Source organism: Cherax quadricarinatus, chromosome 78, assembly GCF_038502225.1.
Source record: "Cherax quadricarinatus isolate ZL_2023a chromosome 78, ASM3850222v1, whole genome shotgun sequence".
In the NCBI taxonomy this organism is placed as follows: Eukaryota; Metazoa; Arthropoda; class Malacostraca; order Decapoda; family Parastacidae; genus Cherax; species Cherax quadricarinatus.
In genome coordinates this window covers 526502-553930 of record NC_091369.1, presented here as the reverse complement: position 1 = coordinate 553930, position 27429 = coordinate 526502, and the positions used below count along the sequence as shown (strand labels likewise).

Genomic DNA, 27429 nt, shown 5'->3' with positions numbered 1-27429 from the left:
GATCAATAACACACAGTACTAACAAGCTGAGATCAATAACACACAGTACAAACAAGCTGAGATCAATAACACACAGTACAAACAAGCTGAGATCAATGATACACAATACCAAGAGGTAGAGACGCATATGTAACTAACACTGTCATACTAGTAACTTCCGTCTGGCAGCCACGTACGTAGAGAGCTGGTTGCTTGGTAAGTTAGGTTTGTAACCTATCAACTACAGGAGGGTCATTAAGATATCATGTCACCTGTCCGTCACGAGTTAAGAATATTTCAATCCCTAAAACAGACATTAAACTCTTAGAGAATATATACTAAAAGACATATACCACTCGTTGTATGGTCCAGTCACTGGTAAGTCACACCTCAGGCTTGGAAAAAAATATCTTTCAATACATAGATTCGAGAGTATGACAAGGTTTAAATAAAATTATTATTTATGCGAGGCTCTAAACCATGTGGGTCATTCCGTGCAAGGAGTGGTAGAGGTTCGAGCCTCTGTCCGCTAACTGCAGCCCGGTCTCTCACTTTCCAGTTATATCTCTAACATATTCTGCGAAAGTCTGTATATTAAATAGTCGCTCATATATACCGAGTTAATACCAAGAATGATGTGGAAGAAGTTAAGAATATAAGAACCGAGGAACACTGCAGAAGGACTAATGACTCATACTAGTCATTATCAAAACTATCAGTGTTTAAAATTGAAAATCAAAATCTAGTTACTGAACTTCATTGAAACCACCAGATGCAGCTTCCCAGAACTGTCTTGAAACCTTTTAAACCCGACCACAAATTTACTATTTCTGGGAGACTTCAATTTAAGGCGCCTAAAATGGAAGAACGTAGCAAAGGCTGTAATAGTAAACATAATCTCAATAAACCATACCACGGGCGGGGATAGAACCCGCGATCAGAGAGTCTCAAAACTCAGAATCTCAATAGCTAGTTAACATAAGAACATAATTAAGGAGGAAGAGTGCAGCAGGCTTACTGGCTCTTAGGTACATCTTTCTCAAACCCATGAACAACCCAACTACTAAGACTCTGCATCAAATTCACCTCATTAGCAGAACTGACCAGACTAGTAAACACCTAAGACCTTATATTCACTAATAATGCACACCGGGTACCAAACATTATATTATCGAAGACAGTAAACTCAGATCACAACCTAACAGAAGATCAGTCACATAACCACTAGTCATAATCAGAAAAAAAAAACAACGATGCGGGTATGTTCGAGAAATTTAACAACAAAAACATCAACTGGGAGCTACTAAAGCCTACGCTTACCAAAATATACTGGGAAGATAAAATGATAAACAATAACCTAAACCAGTAGTATATCGAGAGGACGAGCTCAATGACATTAGAAATAAGCTGCAAACACATACGGTTACGGAGGAGGAGAAGGTGCAGGTTGGAAAGGAAAATGCGCGCTCATCGAAGGTACCAGACTCTGAAGAACGTAACGTAACACTGACTAGAGAATTAGAAAACGTTGAGTTCAAATTAAAGTAACACTGGCTAGTGAATTAGAAAATGTTGAGCTCAAACTAAATACATCATGCAGTCCAGGAGAGACAGAGGGAACTAAATGCCATAAGTGAGACTGAGAGAAATACAAAATAATTCTTCTCATGCAAAATCCAGGTCAAAACCATCATCTAGTATCGGACCTTCGATTAAAGGTGATAGGATATACACCGACGACAACAAACTCAGTATTTAGTGACCCATTAATCAGCGTAAAGAGTGACGAGTCAAATGAGCTCTTCACGAGACAATATGCTGCAGACATCTGTCGAATTTCTTATATAATTCTAACCCCACTTTACTTCGAACAGGCCACTGGATACATACACATGCACTCTGTCCCAGGACCAGACTCACGGGGCTAGATATTTATCAACCTTGGATGGCCCCTTAACATGTGCCTTATATATTATATGGAGAAGAAGCCTAGACACTGGAGCCATCCCGCAGTCATTAAAATCCACAATGTCAAGAATGTCAAGAATCTATAGACCAATAGCCCTGACATCCTACATTATCAATACCACTGAAAGGGTTTTAAGAGGCAACATTGCCAATCACTTAGACTAGCAGCAATTGCACAACCCAGGACAACTTGTGCTCAGAAAAGGTCGCTACTATTCTCACAATTGTTGGACCATTACAACATGGTCTTGGATGCACTTGAAAACAAGCATAATGCAGATGTAGTGTATACTGTGACCATGGAGTAATTGAACACAATATGCGTGCAAAAGGAACAACTGGGAAGGTGGTCAGATTGATATTTAACTTTCTAACAAATAGAGCCCAAAGAGTTATAGTAAATATAGTGAAGTCAGTGGTTGTTACAGAGAAAAGTTGTCCCCCAAGGCACGGTACTCGCCATAACTCTTTCTCATTCTTATATCTGACACAAGCAGGAACACAAATCATAGCACTGTACCATCCTTTGCAGACGATAAGTGCATTCCACAGAAGACAGAGCGAACCTCTAAGCTGATATACACTAAGTCTTCCAGTGGGCTACTGACAACAATGTTATGTTCAATGAGGACAAATTTCAGGTACTACGTTACGGAAGAATAGAGGTAATAAAACAAAATCGGAGTACAAGATAAACTCAAACCACTCAATAGAACGTAAATCAAATGTGAGACCTGGGAATGATAATGTTAGAGGATCTCACTTACAAGGACATCGATGTTTTTATTTTAACTGCAAGAAAAATGATAAATTGGATAATTAGAACTTTAAAAATAAGAGATGCCAAGTCAATAATAATATTCTCCAGGCCACTTGTTCTCTCTAGGCTGGAATATATATTAACAGCCCCTTTCAAGGCAAGGAAAAGTGATGTCATGGAAAATGTACAGAGAACCTTCACAACTCGTAAAACTTAGACAAGCACCTAAATTAATGGGAGTACTTGAAGTCGCTAGAACTGAATTCCCTAGAATGTAGATGAGAAAGATACATCACAATCTACACATGGAAGATACTGGAGGGATTAGTTCTAAACCTGCAAACCAAAATTACTAATGAATACAAGATTTTGGCTTGGCAGATGGTGCAGGATACCTTCAATGAAAAGCAGCGGAGTACACAGAAAGGGTACAGAGAGAACTCAGAAAATATAAAGGGATCATAACTCTTCAACACCCTCCCGTCATGCCTAAGGGTTATAACCAACAAACTCCTAGATGTCTTCAAGAAGGAACTTGACAAATTCCTCAAAACAGTTCTTGATCAGCCAGGTTGTGGTGCATACATTGTACTGTGGGTGGTGGGCACCAACAGCTTGGTCGATCAGGCCAAGCTGTTGGTGCCCACCACGCACTGCTCTGGAACCTCTGGTGACCTCTGGAAGCAACTCCAGGAACTTCCAGGTATACCTCTACTTATTCACTGCAACATAACCAGCCTCCATACCGTCCTGCACAGCTGCATAACGATACAGATCAACTCCTCAATACAGATCAGTGCCACAATACAGATCAACGCCACAACGCAGAACAACGCCACAATATAAAGCAACGCCACGATCCAGAGCTCCACCACAATAACATGGCCTGCGCCAGATAGCGAAGTTTCCCGTGAACTACAACAACACAACCGTTTTCTAAAAGCTAACCAAAGTTACACGTTACTCGGGCATTCTCAAGTTGGCTGATTAAACACACACACACACGTCAACCATGACAGTGACAGGTGTTTTGGAACTCGAGTCGAGTGTTTATGAACTGCCTTCAGTGAGCACGACAATGTTATCTTTGTTGAACGAGCGAAGGATTGGTTGCTTTTAAGGTTTAAAGCCTATCGACTGCACCAGGGGCATTAAGACAATTCACCACCAGTCAAGAATACTCGAATCCCTAAAGAGGGATTAAAATAAACTTTGTGTATATACATTTAGAAATATATACACCTTTCAGCGCACATATTATAGTCAATAGAAGTAGATGAACAAGTAATTTATATTGAACAGAGAAATTTTAGGGTACAATTTCACCTCGAAAAAATGGGATATAACTTATCTAAAGAATTTATAAAATATAAATATAAGCATTTAAATTCATAAAAATCCCTTAAATTTATATAAAATATTTAAATTTATATAAACACTAACATATATTTGCTAAATATTTATAAAGATTTGCAAATATTAGCTGTTGTTGTTGTCGTCGTTGTTTGTGTTTGTGTGTTGTTTTTTGTTGGTGACGAGCTTCTGTTCTTGTTTCTGCCTGCTGTGTAACCCTTGTGGTTTAGCGCTTCTTTCTGATTATAATAATAATAATAATCTTGTTTCTTCCACTACCGCTGTTTGTTCTGCTTCTACTCTTGTTGCTGCCGCCATTTGTGATGCTGCTGTTGTTACTGTTTATGTTTGTGCTGCTGTTGTTGTTGTTATTTTTTGTTGTTTGTGTTATTCTTGCTACCTCACGGAGTGTCACCAGTAGAGAACACGGCCACTGTTGGCAAACACCCAGTTTTATTACCGCTATTGTATTTCCTTAAGCGAAAGGAATATACCTGTTGAAGACTTGTTGCAGGTCTTGGGGGGGGGGGGTCATCTCTCCCGTGGTTAGGTCTCAGACCAGACCACCTTGTTGATGGCCTGATCAGACAGGCTGTTCGTGCTAGTAGCATGTAGTCCAGGCTCAGATGATCAGCAACTGACTCGAGACAGTTTGTAAAAGTTTGGTCCTCTGTCCGCTAATCACAGTCCGGCCTCTGTCCAGTCACGATTTTAGTGATAAGTGGTTTGAGTTATCTGGAAGGTATTATAGCAGACGGAGTACCGAGCCTCCACGCTGTTCTTGATTAAGACACTGTCGACAGTATTTACGATTCAGTCTCTTGATTCAGCTTCAAATCGTTCCAGACCATGGAGCTGAACTCTTCTTCAGGCCGAGGGACGACTCACCACCTCAAATACTTTTTTTTTCCAAGGTTCATGGACTGATTACAGCATCTTCATTTCACTACTACACCTGCTGCCTCTGTATTTGACTGAAGAAGCCTGCTGTGTAGGCGAAACGCTTCAACCGTAAAGATACGCAACTGTTGCATATGTGTCTCAATCTTCAACTTGTCGGTATTTTATACCATTATCAACATCAGCTGTCATCTCATATTCAAGTGTGTTTAAACACCGGTTTACCACGCCCCTGCTATTGTGTGGGCACTAACGAACTCTGAAGGATACCTGAAGGACGCTTCCGGGGGTCAACGCCCCCACGGCCAGGTTCCAGACCAGCCCTCCCGGTGGATCAAGGCCTATTATGCCAGGCTAGTACTGTTGGCTGCACTCAGTCCAATGTACGAACCACCGCCCCAATGGTCAGGAATCGATTTGGAAAACATTCCCTCTTGTAGTACGAATGGGTCATCCTTTGACAATGAACTGTGATTTCCCTGACTCGACGTATCAACCAACATTAACAAGTCTAGAAAGGTAACACACACACCATCAGATTGCTTGAACGTGGCAACAGTAACAGTAGCAGCACTAGAAACAGAAGAATCAATAAAAGTAAAAGATCTACAGCAGTCTCAGCAGCAGCAACAACAGCAGGAGCAGCAATAACAGGTGACGACCACAAGCACCAATTAGGCTGGTGTCACCCTACCCAGACGGATTGACCGAGGTAGTATAACAAATGGTGGGAATTAAGATAGTCACCCGTTCCTCTCACACTATCCATACTGGCTAATGATGACGAATGTGTGTGGGGAAAAGGAGTGTGGGGGTGGGGGGGAGGGAAGAATGTGGAGAGCAAGCGAAAATGCACGAGAAACATGGGGAGGAAACTACAAGGACTAGGAAAGAATAAAGAAGACTAGATAAGGAAAAGTAGGGAAGATAGACGAGTGAGGAGAGCCTCCAGAAGGAGAAATAGAGGAAAGAGGGGTAGGATACGTAAAAATACATTCCTTGGATGAAAACAAGATGAGAAAGAAGTAGGAAGGCAACGAGATGTAGAAGGAAAGAGAGGAGGAAGATGAGTAGAAGATGCAAGGAGAGAAAAAATGCTTCCCTCACAGTTAAATACCAACACTTAATCCCCCTTACCGGATCCTCTAAGCCTGGAGCGCCAGCACTAGCACAGCACCTCCTTTGTTACGTAAATGAAAACCTCTTGAATTGACCTCAAACTCAATACTTTCTGGTCTAAATCCCAACGTCAACCACTTGAAAAATACTGTAAAAGACCTACAACAAAGGCACTGTGGTCGAATGACTGACAAGCAAGTGTCTGCCATTACCAAGACAAAGTATTCAGAACACGAGCACTGCTTGATGATCAAAACACTTGCCTGGCCACACCTGTACCATTACCTGGCTACAACTGGGCCACACCTGTACCACTGCCTGCCTACAACTAGACCACACCTGGCCATGCTTGTTCCATTACCTGACCGCAAATGAACAACACCTACACCCTACATCTGTTAGGTTAAAGGTCTCGAGGACCACTGGCCCAGCGGCCCTGCTCTCTCACCAGGCCTGCTAAATGGGAAAATAAATTTTACGGGAATAAGACCTATTATGGAGCTCACAGGAAGGTTAAAATAGTATACACTAAATGTAATTATTACACGTTCATGACACAGAGAGTACAGACTAACAAAGCCACCTTCATACCAAGGATATACGAAGGAAATCCCACAACAACAGAACTTAAACAAAGGGTACACAAAAATCATTACCACAGCAACAGATCTTTGTGTAATGCTTGAAAACGAAGGAAAAATGCAAGTAGGTGATTTAAGGTTTAATACTGAGGTAATCTGGCCTCAGGCCAAGCTGAGAGGATTACCTGTAAGTTGCCTGCACCGGTTGCAGGAGTCACCTTCCCAATCACCAGGTCCCAGACCAGGTAGAAGAAAGCTCGAAATTAGTTACAGGTACGTAACTTGGAAATAAATGGTAGAAAATACCGACACAATGAAAATAAAAAACTTAAGCAGTACAATGTGATCCTTTATTAACAACGTTTCGCCCAGGCAGTGGGCTTTATCAAGTCACAAACAGATTTTCACCCAGGTAGATCTATTTGTGACTTATAAAGTCCACTGTGTGGGCGAAACGTTGTCAATAAAGGATCACATTATACTGGTTAAGTGTTTATATTTCCAGGTACGTCACTAATTTTTAAATGTATATATGTATTACTCTCCACTATTTATTCTGCCCATTTAGTGCATATAGTTCACCCATCACTTAAATAAAAATGATTTCACTTGGACTGAAAACAATGTGTGTAATTTTATAAATATTACTAACATTATTGACTGAGGCTACAACACCACAACACTTACATATCCACTCATAACACAAGGCTACAACACCACAACATTTACATATCCACTCATAACACAAGGCTACAACACCACAACACTTACATATCCACTCATAACACAAGGCTACAACACCACAACACTTACATATCCACTCATAACACAAGGCTACAACACCACAACACTTACATATCCACTCATAACACAAGGCTACAACACCACAACACTTACATATCCACTCATAACACAAGGCTACAACACCACAACACTTACATAACCACTCATGAGACAAGGCTACAACACCACAACACTTACATAACCACTCATGAGACAAGGCTACAACACCACAACACTTACATAACCACTCATGAGACAAGGCTACAACACCACAACACTTACATAACCACTCATGAGACAAGGCTACAACACCACAACACTTACATAACCACTCATGAGACAAGGCTACAACACCACAACACTTACATATCTACTCATAACACAAGGCTACAACACCACAACACTTACATATCTACTCATAACACAAGGCTACAACACCACAACACTTACATATCCACTCATAACACAAGGCTACAACACCACAACACTTACATAACCACTCATAACACAAGGCTACAACACCACAACACTTACATATCCACTCATAACACAAGGCTACAACACCACAACACTTACATATCTACTCATAACACAAGGCTACAACACCACAACACTTACATATCTACTCATAACATAAGGCTACAACACCACAACACTTACATATCTACTCATAACACAAGGCTACAACACCATAACACTTACATATCTACTCATAATACAAGGCTACAACATCACAACACTTACATATCTACTCATAACACAAGGCTACAGCACCACAACACTTACATATCTACTCATAACACAAGGCTACAACACCACAACACTTACATATCTACTCATAACACAAGGCTACACCACAACACTTACATATCTACTCATAACACAAGGCTACAACACCACAACACATACATATCTACTCATAACACAAGGCTACAACACCACAACACTTACATATCTACTCATAACACAAGGCTACAACACCACAACATTTACATATCCACTCATAACACAAGGCTACAACACCACAACACTTACATATCCCCTCATGAGACAAGGCTACAACACCACAACACTTACATATCCACTCATGAGACAAGGCTACAACCCCACAACACTTACATATCTACTCATAATACAAGGCTACAACACCACAACACTTACATATCCCCTCATGAGACAAGGCTACAACACCCCAACACTTACATATCCACTCATGAGACAAGGCTACAACACCACAACACTTACATATCTACTCATAACACAAGGCTACAACACCTGATAAAGTATTTAAAGAAAATGTAGTGGTATCCGAGTTAAAGAAAATGTGCAACTAGAGGCTAAGAAACAGCTCTTGACCACATTAGAAGATGGAAAAATAAAAACCAGGGGAGACGTGGTAGCCACATAAATTATCAAAACCACCAACACTTCCATTAATAATACAGCACCACGATCACCTCCATCAATAATACAGCAACACCAACAGCTCCACCCATAATACAACACCACCAACTCCTCCACCCATTTAATACAGCACCACCAACACCTCCATCAATTATACAGCAACACGAACACCTCCATCAATACTACAGCAACACCAATACCTCCATCAATAATACAACACCAACACCTCCACCCATAATACAACACCAACACCTCCACCCATATAATACAACACCTCCACCCATATAACAACAACAACACCAACTCCTCCACTCATAATACAACACCTCCACCCATAATACAACACCACCAACACAGATCACGCCTCAAGTTCTGCAGGAAACCTATTCTTTAAGGAGAAAGTTGAGCAGCTGTGAGTGGATGGGACAACTCTTCTGCCTATCTCAGTTGCATCAGATACATGTCTAGCTGAGTTTCCAATCAGTCAACATCAGGTTTACACCCACTAATGTCGAGAGACCTGGCACGCCCCCAGGTGCGCGCGCCGCGCCCTTCCTCAAGACACTGACCTCTGGCCTCCTGACATTCAAGGGGGAGGAGTTCAATGATGTTAGCGAAGGGCTCTTGATCCAGTGAAATAGAGATGCTCTCACTTTCCTCGGATTAAACTAGATTATTTCCCATTATCAAGGCGCTGTATGACCCCTGTGTGTTTATCATAATAATAACGTGACATCCTGAAGTGGCTGCTGCTCACAACAAGCTTCACCATCAAGATACCATATACCTTTGATGTACCTTTGAAGAGTTCCGAGAGTTTTTCTATTCCCGGAGCCCGGTCATAGGCCAGGCTCGTCTGGTGCTTGCCCTGTCATGGAAAGCAAAGAGACACAAATGCAGTAAAGTTACAATCACAAACAGATCTGCTTTTAACTTGATAAAGACCACTGTGTTGGGCGAAACGTTGTCAACAAAGGATTGCATTGCGCTGAAATTGTGTCTCTTTTTCCATCGTTTTGGTATTTTATACCATTTTTCTCCACTAGGCTATCATCTTGACAAGAACCTGTCTTACACATGTGTGTCTTTGACATTCCTGTGACCGGTTTCAATGATTCCTTGTTTGACTGGCTAGTTAGTTTGGCTTCGTCAGGCAGGTTGTTTCAGGCAGGTTGTGCCAGCCAGGTTGTGTCAGGCAGAAAGTGCCAACCAGGTTGTGTCAGGCAGGTTGTGTCAGGCAGGTTGTGCCAGCCAGGTTGTGTCAGGCAGGATGTGTCAACCAGGTTGTGTCAGCAAGGATTCCTCATCCAGCATCCTTCCATAGTTGATAAATTAGACACGTGTACAACTCTTGGGTTTCGCCACTGTGTGGAGAAACGTTTCCTCAATAAAGATACCCAAGAGTTGCACATGTGTTTAATTTATCAACGTGTCGGTTCTCTGAACCATTCATCTACAATCCTTCCAAAGTCTTCTCAGTGTAAACACTTCAAATCCACATCATATACTCGTGTATTCCTTCAGCTCCTGGGCCTCTGGAGGCCTAGCTTTTCTTAGATATAGCTATGGTAAATTCAACCAACCGCTGTATATAATGAAACCAGAGAGACTCTGGTTTCTAATCTTTCCTGGCCACTGTTGGGCTGGATACTTAAGCTTAGCTGCCATGATGTCTTCAGCCTGGCAACACACGGTGCTAAGGACGCTTAGGGCAGATCCAACTCCTAGCATCAAGAGCCTTTCACTAGAATCAGGACACCTTTCATCCCTGTGATAAAAGGTTTAGACAACCGACAACTTGGAGAATAAACTTATTCAACGTATGGGAATCTTTACTGAGGAAACGTTTCGCCACACAGTGGCCTTCAGTCCGCTCTGTTTTGTATTGGACTGATGAAGCCACTGTGTGGCGAAACGTCTCCTCAATAAAGATCCCCATATGTTACATAAGTGTCCCATTCTCCACCGTTCATCCTTGAAGAGTTGTGGTACAGGATCGTGTGTCAAGGCTGTTACCAAGTTCCACATAACTTATTTGCTTTTAATCGTGAATTTTCTTTGGAATAATACAGAGAGTTGTCTTTGACTTACACGATCATTTACCCTTAGTTTCCCCATGTGACTGTGCAGCACACTGCTAGCAACTTCACCCTTATTCGCAATTACATATATATATATATATATATATATATATATATATATATATATATATATATATATATATATATACACACACACACACAGTGTGTGTGTGTACTCACCTAATTGTGGATGCAGGGGTCGAGACTCAGCTCAGCAGAGTAAGGAGCTGAGATGAGTACAAGACAATACTCTCAGATGATACAGAGTGCCAAGGAACACACCCAGTTGGTGCAACACCTGGAGAGCAATACTTGCACCAAGGCAACGTGGGACCAAGGATGATATACTCTTCTCATTCTTCTAGTTTCCTCTTAAATGATAAACACCCACCACAAACACCACCCACCACACTACAAACACCACCCACCACACTACAAACACCACCCACCACACTACAAACACCACCCACCACACCATAAAACACCCACCACAAACATCACCCATACCACAAACACCACCCACCATAAAACACCCACCATAACCATCACCCACCACACCATAAAACACGCAACACCAAACACCGCCCACACCATAAAACACCCACCACAAACATCAAACCACAAAACACCCACCACAAACACCACCCACCACACTACAAACACCACCCACCACACCATAAAACACCCACCACAAACATCACCCACCACAAACACCACCCACCACAAAACACCCACCACAAACACCACCCACCACACCATAAAACACGCAACACCAAACACCGCCCACACCATAAAACACCCACCACAAACACCACCCACCACACCATAAAACACCCACCACAAACACCACCCACCACACCATAAAACACCCACCACAAACACCACCCACCACACCATAAAACACCCACCATAACCATCACCCACCACACCATAAAACACCCACCATAACCATCACCCACCACACCATAAAACACCCACCACAAACATCACCCACCACACCATAAAACACCCACCACAAACACCACCCACCACACCATAAAACACCCACCACAAACACCACCCACCACACCATAAAACACCCACCACAAACACCACCCACCACACCATAAAACACCCACCACAAACACCACCCACCACACCATAAAACACCCACCACAAACACCACCCACCACACCATAAAACACCCACCACAAACATCACCCACCACACCATAAAACACCCACCACAAACATCACCCACCACACCATAAAACACCCACCACAAACACCATCCACCACACCATAAAACACCCACCACAAACACCACCCACCACACCATAAAACACCCACCACACCATAAAACACCCACCACAAACATCACCCACCAAACCATAAAACACCCACCACAAACTCCACCCACCACCTGGTCACAGACCGGGCCGCGGGGGCATTGACCCCCGAAACTCTCTCCAGGTAAACCACACCATAAAACACCCACCACAAACACCACCCACCAAACCATAAAACACCCACCACAAACATCACCCACCAAACCATAAAACACCCACCACAAACTCCACCCACCACACCATAAAACACCCACCACAACATAAAACACCCACCACAAACTCCACCCACCACAAACATCACCCACCACACCATAAAACACCCACCACAAACACCACCCACCACACCATAAAACACCCACCACAAACATCACCCACTACACGGTTAATCTCCAAGAAGATATAAACAAAGTTTTCCAGTGGGCAACGGTAAACAATATGATGTTCAATGAGGACAAATTCCAACTACTCCGTTATGGAAAACTGGAAGAGATAATAACTAGAACAGAGTATACTACTGACTCCGGCCATACAATAGAGCGGAAAATTAATGTAAGGGACCTGGGAGTAGTAATGTCTGAGGATCTCACTTTCAAGGATCACAACAGTGCCACGATCGCACGTGCAAAGAAAATGATAGGATGGATAATGAGAACTTTCAAAACGAGAGATGCCAAGCCCATGATGATCCTTTTCAAATCACTTGTTCTCTCTAGGCTAGAATACTGCTGTACATTAACATCTCCACTCAAAGCAGGTGAAATCGCAGATCTAGAGAGTGTACACAGATCCTTTACTGCACGTATAAGTTCTGTCAAGCACCTTAACTACTGGGAACGCTTGGAAGCACTTGACTTGTACTCGTTGGAACGCAGGAGGGAGAGATATATCATAATCTACACTTGGAAAATCTTGGAAGGAATGGTCCCAAATCTGCACACAGAAATCACTCCCTACGAAAGTAAAAGACTGGGCAGGCGATGCAAAATGCCCCCAATAAAAAGTAGGGGCGCCATTGGTACACTAAGGGAAAACACCATAAGTGTCCGGGGCCCAAAACTGTTCAACAGCCTCCCATCAAGCATTAGGGGAATTGCCAATAAACCCCTGGCTGCCTTCAAGAGAGAGCTGGACAGATACCTAAAGTCAGTACCGGATCAGCCGGGCTGTGGCTCGTACGTTGGACTGCGTGCGGCCAGCAGTAACAGCCTAGTTGATCAGGCCCTGATCCATCGGGAGGCCTGGTCATGGATCGGGCCGCGGGGGCGTTGATCCCCGGAATAACCTCCAGGTAACCTCCAGGTACCACAAACATCACCCACCACACCACAAAACACCCACCACACAACACCCACCACACTACAAACACCACCCACCATAAACATCACCCACCACACCACAAACATCACCCACCGCACACCCACCACACCACAAACACCACCCACCACACTACAAACATCACCCACCGCACACCCACCACACCACAAACATCACCCACCACACCATAAACACCACCCACCACACCACAAACATCACCCACCACACTACAAACACCACCCACCACACCATAAACACCACCCACCACACCATAAACACCACCCACCACACCACAAACATCACCCACCACACTACAAACACCACCCACCACACCATAAACACCACCCACCACACCACAAACATCACCCACCACACTACAAACACCACCCACCACACCATAAACACCACCCACCACACCACAAACATCACCCACCGGGACCCACTAACTCATGCCGCATCCCGTGACGTCATACAGTCACTAGGCTTAGTAGGGATCTTCTATATAAACACATGGATGGTACTATGATACTCAGCTAAGCTATACAGCACATGTAAGGGGATCAACAACTATGCTGACACACCCACCACACTACAAACACCACCCACCACACCATAAACACCACCCACCACACCACAAACATCACCCACCACACTTCAAACACCATCCACCACACCATAAACACCACCCACCAAACTACAAACACCACCCACCACACCACAAACATCACCCACCACACCATAAACACCACCCACTACACCACAAATCACAATCACCATCTAAGGACACCACTCCCCACGACTGACTTCACAGCTAACATGAAAAGTGTCTACCTACCTGACCCACATGCACTACCCATCTTTCCGTAATAATCACACAGGATTCCGTGCTTGGACGCACCTCTGACCGCCCAGTACTTGTCTTCTTCGCTGCCATGGTGCTCAGTACAAATGACAGTGATAAGCAACAGGAATACTGACAGCGAACAAATTATATTTTGTTGAGATAAAGGTGTCTCCAATGTTGAAGTGAGAGAGAGAGAGAGAGAGAGAGAGAGAGAGAGAGAGAGAGAGAGAGAGAGAGAGAGAGAGAGAGAGAGAGAGAGAGAGAAAATGAATGGGAGGATGTTGGCACCTGGAGAAGAAGTTGATATCCTTGGGGTGAAATTTGACTCCAAACTAACCATGAAGAACCATGTTGTAAATCTAGCAAACAAGGCAGCCAGGAAGCTTACAGCACTTCGCCGTATCTCGCATCTGCTTGACAGTAGGGGTTGCAAGATCCTATACGAGGCACAAGTACGCTCACACCTTGAGTATGCTCCACTTTCTTGGTTTGCCTGCCCCCCCTCTCATCTGCGACTGCTGGACAGAGTAGAGAACAGAGCAAGACGTCTCATCTCTCGCCTGGACCCATCCTGGATAGATCTGTCATTTCAGCAGAGCCTTCAACATAGGAGGGATGTGGGTGGCCTTACTGTTATGTACAAGGCCAATATTGTCAAAATACCACACTTGGATCCACTTCGAGGACAGCGTGAAACAAGCTTTTATGCCACAAGACGGGCAGAAAGCAGCAACTTCACTCTGGCTGTACCCTTCTCCAGAACATCACTCCATCTGAGATCATACATACCCAGGATGACTCGAGTATGGAACACATTCGTACAGCATAATGATATCAACGAGATAAAGTCAGTTGATCAAATGAAAATGCTGGCCCACAGATGGCTCCAACTTCATCCTGTCCCGTACTTGTATGTCTCATAACAATAAAAATGCTTTCAAATGAGCTGATGTAGGTAACAGCTCTTAGCTTGCCAATAAAGTTAGGAATCCTTAACCTGTAATATAGCTGTCAATAAAGCTAGGGATCCTTAACCTTGTCAAACCCTGTGTAAAAAAAAAAAAAAAAAAAAAAATATGAAAGAGGCTGAGGAATGAAGAGAAGGTGGGGAGGGAGAGAGTGAAGGTAGAGAGGGAGGGAGCAAAGGTAGGTAGGAAAGGAGGGAGTGAAAATACGGATGGAGGTAGGAAAGGAGGGGGACACCTAGGTGTGGTGAGAGTGAGAACTGGCAGTAACAAAGGGAAATTAACGATGACTCCTGTTACTGCTACTTTTGTTGTTGCCACTGTTGCTGCTACCGCTGTTGTCACTGTTGATGATATTGTTGATGTCACTGTTGCTGTTGTTACTGCTACTGTTGTTGATATTATTGTTGATGCCATTGTTGTAAATATTGTTGCTGCTACTGTTGTTGCCAATGTCGTTGTTACTTTTGTCACTGTTGTAAATGTTGTCGCTGCTACTGATGCCACTATTGCAGCTAGTGTTGTCGATGGTGCTGTTCTCACTGATACTGCTGTTACTGCAGCTGCTACTGCTGTTATTGCTGCTGTTGTCGCTGCATGTTTTTTATCGTTGATGTTGCTGCTGATGACGTTACTGCTACTGCTGTTACTGCTACTGCTGGTGTTACTTGCAAATACTTTCAAGAGTTCTACCTCCCACAGCGTCTTCCTGCAGTCAAACTTCCTTGCGGACTACCTCGTTGACCAAGCTATTGGCGCTGGCGGTCCGTGGGGCCCACATAATCAACACAGGCTGCTTGATCTGGCAGGTCAAGCAGCAACACGGTGTAGTTGACTGAGCCTCGTTCCCTGACACATGACAGGCATCAACCCACCATCTGTTACGTGTAGTTAAATTTTCACGGTGCCTAACACCACACGGAACCGATCAGCCTGTGAGCCCGACTTCACGGACCCGACCAGCCTGTGAACCCCTTCACCTTTGGTATACCTTTGATTAATTCTGAGTTTTTCTACTCCCAGAGTCCGGTCTTGGGTCAGGCTCGTTTAGTGCTTGCCTGGTCAACCAGGCTGCCCGACCAGTCTTGGAGCCCGATCACATGGACCTGACCAGCCTGGTCAGTGAGTATAACGGGCCGGGCGGCCTCCCTACCGTAGAACAAAGAGCGACTGTGCTGGTGGTGGTGATGGTGGTAGTTGTGGTGGCCATGGTGGTAGTTGTGACGGTGGTGGTGATAGTGGAAGTTGTGGTGGCGATGGTGGAGGCTGTGACGGTAGTGGTGGTGGCGATGATGGTGGTGGTAACTGTGACGGTAGTGGTGATGGTGGTAGCTGTGGTGGCGATGGTGGTGGTGGTAGTTGTGACGGTAGTGGTGATGGTGGTAGTTGTGACAATGGTGATAGTAGTTGTGGTGGCCATGGTGGTAGTGATGGTGGTAGTTGTGACAGTAGTGATGGCAGTTGTGGTGGTAATATTGGTGTTTGTGGTGACGTTAACAGGTTGAACAGACGTGTTCCCCGGCTAACAGTATCACTGTACCCATCAAGGAACAGACTACTGTTGTCTCTCATACAGACGACAGTGCTCTCCTGGCTTGGTTGGATGACGAGGTAGGTGGCTTGAGAGAGGGGTTCCAAATATAAGACAAGTCGTGATCCTTCACTTTGATAAGATACATATCAGCTGTCTCCCACCGGGATGCACGCCAGCCTCTTCGAACCTATTTGTCTGCCCTCTAAATATATATCAGAAACACAATGTTTCGATGAAGTGATTTGGCGTGAGTGTAGAATAAAGTGTGTGGGAAAGAGTTACTGAAAAGGAAGGGCGTTTGTTTATTCTCTCTGTCTCTCTCACGCACACCTGGTCACTTAGCGTGACATACGACCAAGACACACGAACCTATCTGTACCTGCTTCTCTGATGACATATGACCAAGGACAGGCAGGATACTTCGATTCTGGCTCGCGCCTACTTAACTTGCCACCATTACCACCACTTATCCTACTACAACTTACCTAACATCACGAGAGTTTATCTACTCTCTGAGCCCGGCCATGGGTCAAGCTCGTCTGGTGCTTGCCTGGTCAACCAGGCTGTTGCTGCTGGAGACTCGCTGCCCCACATATCCATCACAGCCTGGTTGATCTGGCACCTGGTGAAGATACTTGTCCAGTTTCCTCTTGAAGGCTTCTACACTGGTTCCAGCCGTGTTTCTGATATCTTCTGGTAAGATGTTGAATAGTCTGGGACCCCGGATGTTGATAGTGTTCCCTTATTGTCCCCACCGCACCCCTGCTCCTCACTGGGTTTATTTTACACTTCCTCCCATATCTCTCACTCGTATGTTGTTATGGCAGTGTGCAGATTTGGGACCAAGCCCTCGAGTACCTTCCAGGTATATATTATCATGTACCTCTCTCTCCTCCGCTCCAATGAGTACATGTTCAAGACTTGCAGGCGTTCCCAGTAGTTTAGGTGCTTCACTGGCTCAATGTGAGCCGTAAACGATCTCTATTTGTTCCAGCTCAGATATTTCTCCTGCCTTGAACGGGGCCGTCTACCACTTATCCTACACTACTACTACCACTTATCCTACACTACTACTACCACTTATCCTACACTACTGCTACCACTTATCCTACACTACTGCTACCACTTATCCTTCACTACTGCTACCACTTATCCTTCACTACTGCTACCACTTATCCTTCACTACTGCTACCACTTATCCTTCACTACTGCTACCACTTATCCTTCACTACTGCTACCACTTATCCTACACTACTGCTACCACTTATCCTACACTACTACTGCCACTTATCCTACACTACTGCTACCATTTATCCTACACTACTGCTACCACTTATCCTACACTACTGCTACCACTTATCCTACACTACTGCTACCACTTATCCTACACTACTGCTATCACTTATCACTCTGGTGGCCTGGTGGTTAACGCTCTCGCTTCACACGGTGAGGGCCTGGGTTCGATTCCCAGCCAGAGTAGAAACATTGGACGTGTTTCTTTCCACCTGTTGTCTATGTTCCCCATCAGTAAAATGGGTACCTGGGTGTTAGTGGACTGGTGTGGGTCGCATCCTGGGACACTGACCTAAGGAGGCCTGGTCACAGACCGGGCCGCGGGGGCGTTGACCCCCGGAACTCTCTCCAGATAAACACTACTGCTACCACTTATCCTACACTACTACCAAAACTTATCCTACACTACTACTACCACTTATCCTACACTACTGCTACCACTTATCCTACATTACTACTACCACTTATCCTACACTACTGCTACCACTTATCCTACACTACTACTACCACTTATCCTACACTACTACTACCACTTATCCTACACTACTGCTACCACTTATCCTACACTACTGCTACCACTTATCCTACACTACTACTACCACTTATCCTACACTACTGATACCACTTATCCTACACTACTACTACCACTTATCCTACACTACTACTACCACTTATCCTACACTACTGCTACCACTTATCCTACACTACTACTACCACTTATCCTACACTACTGCTACCACTTATCCTACACTACTACTACTACCACTTATCCTACACTACTACCAAAACTTATCCTACACTACTACTACCACTTATCCTACACTACTGCTACCACTTATCCTACACTACTACTACCATTTATCCTACACTACTGCTACCACTTATCCTACACTACTACTACCACTTATCCTACACTACTACTACCACTTATCCTACACTACTGCTATCACTTATCCTACACTACTGCTACCACTTATCCTACACTACTACTACCACTTATCCTACACTACTGCTACCACTTATCCTACACTACTACTACCACTTATCCTACACTACTACTACCACTTATCCTACACTACTGCTACCACTTATCCTACACTACTACTACCACTTATCCTACACTACTGCTACCACTTATCCTACACTACTACTACCACTTATCCTACACTACTACCAAAACTTATCCTACACTACTACTACCACTTATCCTACACTACTGCTACCACTTATCCTACACTACTACTACCACTTATCCTACACTACTGCTACCACTTATCCTACACTACTACTACCACTTATCCTACACTACTACTACCACTTATCCTACACTACTGCTACCACTTATCCTACACTACTGCTACAACTTATCCTACACTACTACTACCACTTATCCTACACTACTACTACCACTTATCCTACACTACTTCTACCACTTATCCTACACTACTACTACCACTTATCCTACACTACTACTACCCCTTATCCTACACTACTGCTACAACTTATCCTACACTACTACTACCACTTATCCTACACTACTGCTACCACTTATCCTACACTACTGCTACCACTTATCCTACACTACTGCTACCACTTATCCTACACTACTACTACCACTTAACCTACACTACTGCTACAACTTATCCTACACTACTACTACCACTTATCCTACACTACTGCTACAACTTATCCTACACTACTACTACCCCTTATCCTACACTACTGCTACCACTTATCCTACACTACTACCACAACTTATCCTACACTACTGCTACCACTTATCCTACACTACTGCTACAACTTATCCTGCACTACTACTACCACTTATCCTTCACTACTGCTACCATCCTTCACTACTGCTACCACCCTTCACTACTGCTACCATCCTTCACTACTGCTACCATCCTTCACTACTGCTACCACCCTTCACTACTGCTACCACCCTTCACTACTGCTACCATCCTTCACTACTGCTACCACTTATCTTACTCTACTATCACTTATCTTACTCTACTGCTACCACTTATCCTACACTACTCCCACTTATTCGGTTCAAACCTGATTACCTCCTATTCCCCAGGCGTTGTATGACCCGCATGGGTTTAGCGCTTCCCATTAATATAACAATAAAATATATATGACTTGGGATATATGAAGGGAATAATACCACGTGAGAGCAAGAGAAAACTTATGTTATACCTTTGATGGGTTCCCAGAGTTATTCTACTCCCGGAGCCCGGCCTTGGTCCAGGCTCGTCTGGTGCTTGCCTGGTCAACCAGGCTGTTGCTGCTGGTTGATACAAGGAAAGACTTCACACATGAGGAGCTGTGAGAAACATGATTCTGACACGTTTCTTCCACAGCGGAGCAAAATATACAATAAAGGACACAGATGCAACTAATGTGACATTTTATTGTGGCAACGTTTCCAACGGCTTGACAAAGCTCCTGAAGAGCGAAACGTTGCCACAATGTGACATTAGCTGCGTGTGTGTGCTTTAACCTAACATTGTGTGGGTAATTCTAGCAGCCTCACCAATGAAGGCCGTCCCAGTTCAGTGTCCTTCACGTCTGAAGTCTTTACTCTGATAAGACAGTTGTAGCTTCGCCACTGTGAGTGATAAAGCCCTAAACTAGGGCTCTGTAGAGATACTTTATAAAGTCCCACTGTGGAGCTGTATCAACATACTTGATAAATCCTCAATGTGGGCTTTAAAGCCACTCTGTGGGGCTGTATCGACAAACTTTATGCTTTACCAACATACATTATAAAGTCTCACTACGGTTAAAGGATCGTATATAACAGGATTTTCCCTGTTTAGAGCATGTAAATTACTACATGAGGGTTCACACCAGCATGTAGCTACAACTGAGGGACTGAGACCTGAACTATCTGCAGCTGATAAAATTACCTGTCACATCCACATTCCATCAAGGATCTGGGCCGCTGTCTGCTGCTGCTACTTCTGCTGCTGCTACGACGTCGGACCTTGCTGTATCGCCACTTCAACATAGTGTCGACCGCTTTCCCTCACACACAAACACAACTTGCTACAAGCAAGGCTTCATAAATGCTCGATCCCACGACAGAAAGGTGACATTCGTACACTTAGTTTACTCACATAATATCTGCCGCTCGTGGCAAGCTGAATGAGACTGTGTCATGGTACATCCATAAACCCGGTGTGTCCTTAATTCCATTCCTAGAACACTACAAGTAAACCTCTGTTTTATAAACGGAAGTGTAAAACCCAGCTAGGGTAAACCAGCGGATGGTTAACTAAAAAAAAACACCATCTTATAAAATAAATTAACCACTAATATATATATATTTGTTTTCTAGTATATTAAAATACTCATGTCACTTCATCACATTATCCAAATTCCGAACACTGTCCTTCTCACTGCTACACTAGTCAACTCAAACTCATATTTATGACACTAAAAACATAATGGAAGTAGCCCAAGAAGCTGGTACGTGGTTCTTGGCTAGCAGCTGGGACATGCAACATAATATTAGCAAAGCTAAACAAGAAATATAAGGTAAACAAAGGAAGCCACGTATCACCAACACACATGACACTTCCTCACTGAGGAATGGTTACATTATCAATATCTTATCTTGCTTATCATACACTTATCACCTCAGATCCTGGATTATTTGCACTATTATACATTCATATAAAGAAAGTATTAAATCCTATGATATAATGACAAACTAAGAAGATTAAAACAGACCTCAGTATGTGATCCTGAGTTTGCGCTGTTGTTCTGCCGTCAGTGAGAGAGTCAAAGACCCCAATGTTATAAGTCACTCTGACTATTTTGGGGTTGTTATAGGTAATTTACACTATGTATGATAATTGTACTTGTGTGTACCTGTGCCTAAATAATCTTTTTTTACAAGTTAGTGCACATTACTCTCAGGGAATGCTTCTAAAAGTTTTCTATAGAGCACTGTCAAAGTGAGGTGGCATCCAAGTGCTTTTTCTCACTCTCACTGTCGAGGTAAAGACACTTTACATCATATAAACCGTCTATAACAACAAAGATGAGATCTGCTTGGGTATTTATTTTAATCTCTAATATAAACAAGGAATGCTGTGATCTGCTTGGGTACTTACCTTATTCTGCTGGGAGTGAGATGGTGTGCTGTGTCGGCGTGTTGAGTGGGAGATCTGCTGGGAGGAAAGTGGTGTGCTGTGTCGGTGTACTGAGTGGGAGATGAGCTGGTAGGAAGGTTGAGCGATGTATCTGTGAGTTGAGAGTCGTCACTCTGCAGGACTGGTGACGGAGGTGCCAGCTCAGACTCCGGCGCCAGGGTAACATCGTCACCGTCACCCTCAAGCCTGGCATCAGCTTCAGAGTACAAGTCAATGTTAGCGTAATCACTCTCGCTATAGGGTGAGGTCTCGTACCCCGAATCCTTCGTCAACTTTCTGACGGATCTTCTCTCCCGTTCCACTCTGTCCAAAGGTCGCGTCTGAGCCTCCTTCAACCCCCCATCAGTAGAGTCTTGACACACACCGCTGTCTCCACCATTCACAACTGTCTCCCCATTGCCTAAATGTGCTGGCAAATTCTCATATATATTCTCTGCATTCTCCGGGGAGGGTGAGGCTGGGGCTAGCGACGGGGAGGTATGTTCACTTGTGGGGTCAGGACTCGACCCCTCCTGTAAGGGCGACTCATCCTGACGGTCGAGACGTGCCCTTGCCTCCTCCCTCAACATCTTATTATCATGGTAGGAGTATCGTCTCTTACTGTTGGTCTTCTCGCAGAAGCTGTGGCTTCGTTCCTTGTGTGTGGGAGTGACGGTGTTGCTCAGTTCTCGTTCAGACGTCCAGTTATTCTTCTTCTTGAGACCCTTGCCCTCGGAATGGTAGTGAGGGTTGGCGCGAGTGAGGCGCGGCTCAGAGCTCTCCCTGGCTCGCGCCCCGCCTGAGTCTTCCTCCCGGTGGCGGCCAAGCGACCGCAGGAGTCTGGCGGCGGTGGGGAACCGGCCGCTCTCCCGCCTCTCTGGCAGGTGGCGGCCGCCGCCGCCGCCATCACGACCGTCGTCGCCACTATCACGACTGCTCCTGCAACACAAACACAGTACTGATATACTAAATAATAATAATAATATAGTATAATAATAATAATATAGCATAATAATAACAATAATAATAATAATTACAATAATAATAATAATAATAATAATAATAATAATAATAATAATTATTATTATTATTATTATTATTTCCCTAAAAGAAGAATATTTCCCTGTAAGCACAAACAATAATATAATTACATTAACCGGGAAGCGCTAAACCCGTAAGGCTCGTACAGAGCCTGTAAGCACACAGTATGTTACACTAACAGTGAAGGGGTAACTATGTTACACTAACAGTGAAGGGGTAACTATGTTACACTAACAGTGAAGGGGTAACTATGTTACACTAACAGTGAAGGGGTAACTATGTTACACTAACAGTGAAGGGGTAACTATGTTACACTAACAGTGAAGGGGTAACTATGTTACACTAACAGTGAAGGGGTAACTATGTTACACTAACAGTAAAAGAAATTAATAGCCTCAGGAATTGCTGTGAGGGTAGAAAACCCCTTGAAAGCAATCACAGGTATACCACAGATCAGTATATCAGAAATAATATCACGTTTAAGTCACAAGTATGTCACCATAAGTTGCACACACTGTTTCGACAGCAATAGCCTGGTCAACCAGGCGATTTACAAGAGGCAGGTCTGGGTGAGGGAAAACTAGAAACAGGCGAGAGGTAAAGAGGCGTCGTACGGGTGGGTTGGTGGGTGAACTCTCGGGTAGAACGACCCAGCTACCAGCACCTCGGCTCCATCACAGAAAACGTGGGACGTCTCTACTGTTAACTCAATCAAACTTCGAAGTGAAATTTGTTTTTTAAGAGGGGGAGGAGGAGAAGACGGAGAATGAAGTGGAGAAGAAGGAGGAGGAGGAAGAGGAGGGGAAGGAGGAGAAGACGGAGAAGGAAGTGGAGAAGAAGGAGGAGGAGGAAGAGGAGGGGAAGGAGGACGGGAAGGAGGAGAAGACGGAGAAGGAAGTGGAGAAGGAGGAGGAAGAGGAGGGGTAGGAGGAGAAGACGGAGGAGCAGCAGCAGTAGCAACAATAGTAGGAAGCGTAGGACACGGAGGAAGAGGAGGGGAAAAAAGGAGGAGGGAAAAAAAGGAGGAGGAGAAGGAGAAAATGAAGGAGGAGGAGGAGGCGAAGAAAGAACATGAACAAGAAATAGAAAAGGAGGAGGACGAAGAGCAGGAGGAGGAGAGGAAAACTAAAACGAAGAAGCAGATGATGATAATAATGATTGAGGACAAAAGAGGTGATGATTTTAATGGGATTAGCAACCCGTAGGCTTAGCATCCCAGGATAACCCAGAAAAGCCAAGTCTGGCTTACTTTCATTAGGGGTCCTCATCCCTAGGATACGATCCACGCCAGAGTGCTAGCACCAGGTGTCTGGGTGCTATGACCATGTAACTGAGTGCTAGTCGGATAAAAACACTAGCCAGTTTTGTATCATCATTTTCAGATACCAAAATAAGATACGGAAAATTACACGATATAAACAGTCTTCCACTGGGCAGTGGAGAACAACATGACGTTCAGTGGTGACAAGTTCCAACTTCTTAGATACAGAAACACTGGAGAACTCAAAAGGGACACTGTACAAAACGCAAGAAGATTACCAAGTAAAACTATAGGATAATTAAGACATACGCAACAGTCAGGTATCTTTATTCCAAGACGTTTCGCTTACACAGTAGGCTTTTTCAGCTGAATAAAGAGATAACAGAAACAGTAGAGATGTGAAGACGATGTAATTAGCCTATCATCTTGAAAGATGTAGTTCTGAGGTGGTGAGTCCCTCAGCCTATTCACAAAACGAAAGGAACATGTGAAGGACCTGGCTGTTATAATGCTTGCTCGCCTTTCGTTAAGGAACACAAAAAGCATAATATGAAAGCCAGGAAAATGATGGCGTGAATAAGAACTTTCGTAACCAGAAAATAATGCAAAAAAAGACATTAAATTCATTTGTGCTTTCCCGTTTAGAGCATTATTCAGTGCTGACGGTCCCGTTTAGAACAGGAATGACAACAGTAGTGGAACAGAAACAGGTCGGTTAAGGCCAGCACTTAAATTATCGGGGAAACCTCAAAGTCTTAAATACGTATTTTCTGGATGGGAGGAAAGGAATATACGAGAATATATACGTGGAAGATACTTGAGGCCATGGTCCCAAATTTATACACTGCCATAACAACATACTGAAGTGAGAGATTTGAGAGAAAATGTATAATAACCTCTGGTTTGGTAAGATTCGTCAGGAAACAGGACAAGTGTTTCCTGACGCGGGTCTTAGTCATATGATGACCCACAGCTGGAGCTTTTAGTTATCTAACCGAGGCCTTCCGCTGGCCTATCGGTCCACCCCTTTAAAAAATAGGGTTATTGTCATAAAAACTCAAGTGAGAATCAGGGGCGCCGTGGACACAATAACGGAACATTGTATCAACATCCGTGGGCCTAAACTATTTAACACCCTACCAGACAATATCAGAAACAGTTGTAGTACTAGTAGTATTGATAGTTGTAGAACTTGTAGTGGTGTACTAGTAGTGATAGTTGTACCAATAGTAGTAGTGATAGTTGTAGTACGGAACAAATGTAAAAGTCTTCAAGAGGCAACTCGACACGTGCTGGATCAACCAGACTGTGGTGATGTTCGTGTGGTTCAGAGGGCCGCCAGCAACAACAGCCTGGTTGAGCACCCAAGCCTGGCCCAGGGCCGGGCTGTGGAAGTAGAAAAACTCTTGAAACTCTTCAAAGGTATAAAGGCACGAGTTATGTAATGGACATTATTACCCGAACAATCATTAATATGCATTTTGAAATCTACATTATAAGTGTGAATAATATCTTTAGGGACATTTAACTTTAAGGGAAGACTCAACATTGCAATGGTACTTGTGCAGCAAGGTGAAAAATAATATTGCAAAGGTACTGTGCAGCAAGGTGAAAAATAATATTGCAAAGGCACTGTGCAACAAGGTGAAAAATAATATTGCAAAGGTACTGTGCAGCAAGGTGAAAAATAATATTGCAAAGGTACTGTGCAACAAGGTGAAAAATAATAATGCAGGCACTGTGCAGCAAGGTGAAAAATAATATTGAAAAGGTACTGTGCAGCAAGGTGAAAAATAATATTGCAAAGGTACTGTGCAGCAAGGTGAAAAATAATATTGCAAAGGTACTGTGCAGCAAGGTGAAAAATAATATTGCAAAGGTACTGTGCAGCAAGGTGAAAAATAATATTGCAAAGGTACTGTGCAGCAAGGTGAAAAATAATATTGCAAAGGTACTGTGCAGCAAGGTGAAAAATAATATTGCAAAGGCACTGTGCAACAAGGTGAAAAAAAATAATATTGCAAAGGTACTGTGCAGCATGGTGAAAAATAATATTGCAAAGGTACTGTGCAGTAAGGTGAAAAATAATATTGCAAAGGTACTGTGCAACAAGGTGAAAAATAATATTGCAAAGGCACTGTGCAGCAAGGTGAAAAATAATATTGCAAAGGCACTGTGCAGCAAGGTGAAAAATAATATTGCAAAGGTACTGTGCAGCATGGTGAAAAATAAAGCGTGTATTAATATTTATTTATTTAAAGAAAAAGAATATCTCTTAATGATATTAACTGATTGTCCAGAACTGAGACGAAATCACCAGACCTAGAACCACCGTTACTAACACTTCGCTAAAACTAGAAAACCACAAAAGTGCTACCAAAACTTGACCACCGATACTAGAATTCTACTAACATTGGAACACTAATACAAAAAACACTACCAAAACTAGACCACTGATACTAGAACTCTACTCACATTAGAACACCACTACAAAAAACACTACCAAAACTAGACCACTGATACTAGAACTCTACTCACATTAGAACACCACTACAAAAAACACTACCAAAACTAGACCACTGATACTAGAACTCTACTCACATTAGAACACCACTACAAAAAACACTACCAAAACTAGACCACTGATACTAGAACTCTACTCACATTAGAACACCACTACAAAAAACACTACCAAAACTAGACCACTGATACTAGAACTCCACTAACATTAGAACACCACCACAAAAGCGCTACCAAAACTAGTCCAGTACTAAGACTGC

At 43.5% G+C, this 27429-nt stretch overlaps 1 protein-coding gene across 5 annotated transcripts in view; it reads right to left on the bottom strand.

Annotated features, from left to right (window-relative positions):
* LOC128701528 (protein Shroom) overlaps positions 1–27429 on the bottom strand; it is a 942770-nt gene that overhangs the window by 490458 nt on the left and 424883 nt on the right. For 4 of the 5 annotated variants that reach the window (XM_053795246.2, XM_053795245.2, XM_070101538.1 and 1 more), the window contains one exon: positions 22330–23286. In XM_053795246.2, the coding sequence (XP_053651221.1) occupies positions 22330–23286 (957 nt within the window). Of the gene's footprint in view, positions 1–21117; positions 21372–22329; positions 23287–27429 lie in introns of those variants that run through there. The other variant, XM_053795249.2, reaches the window with a different exon arrangement.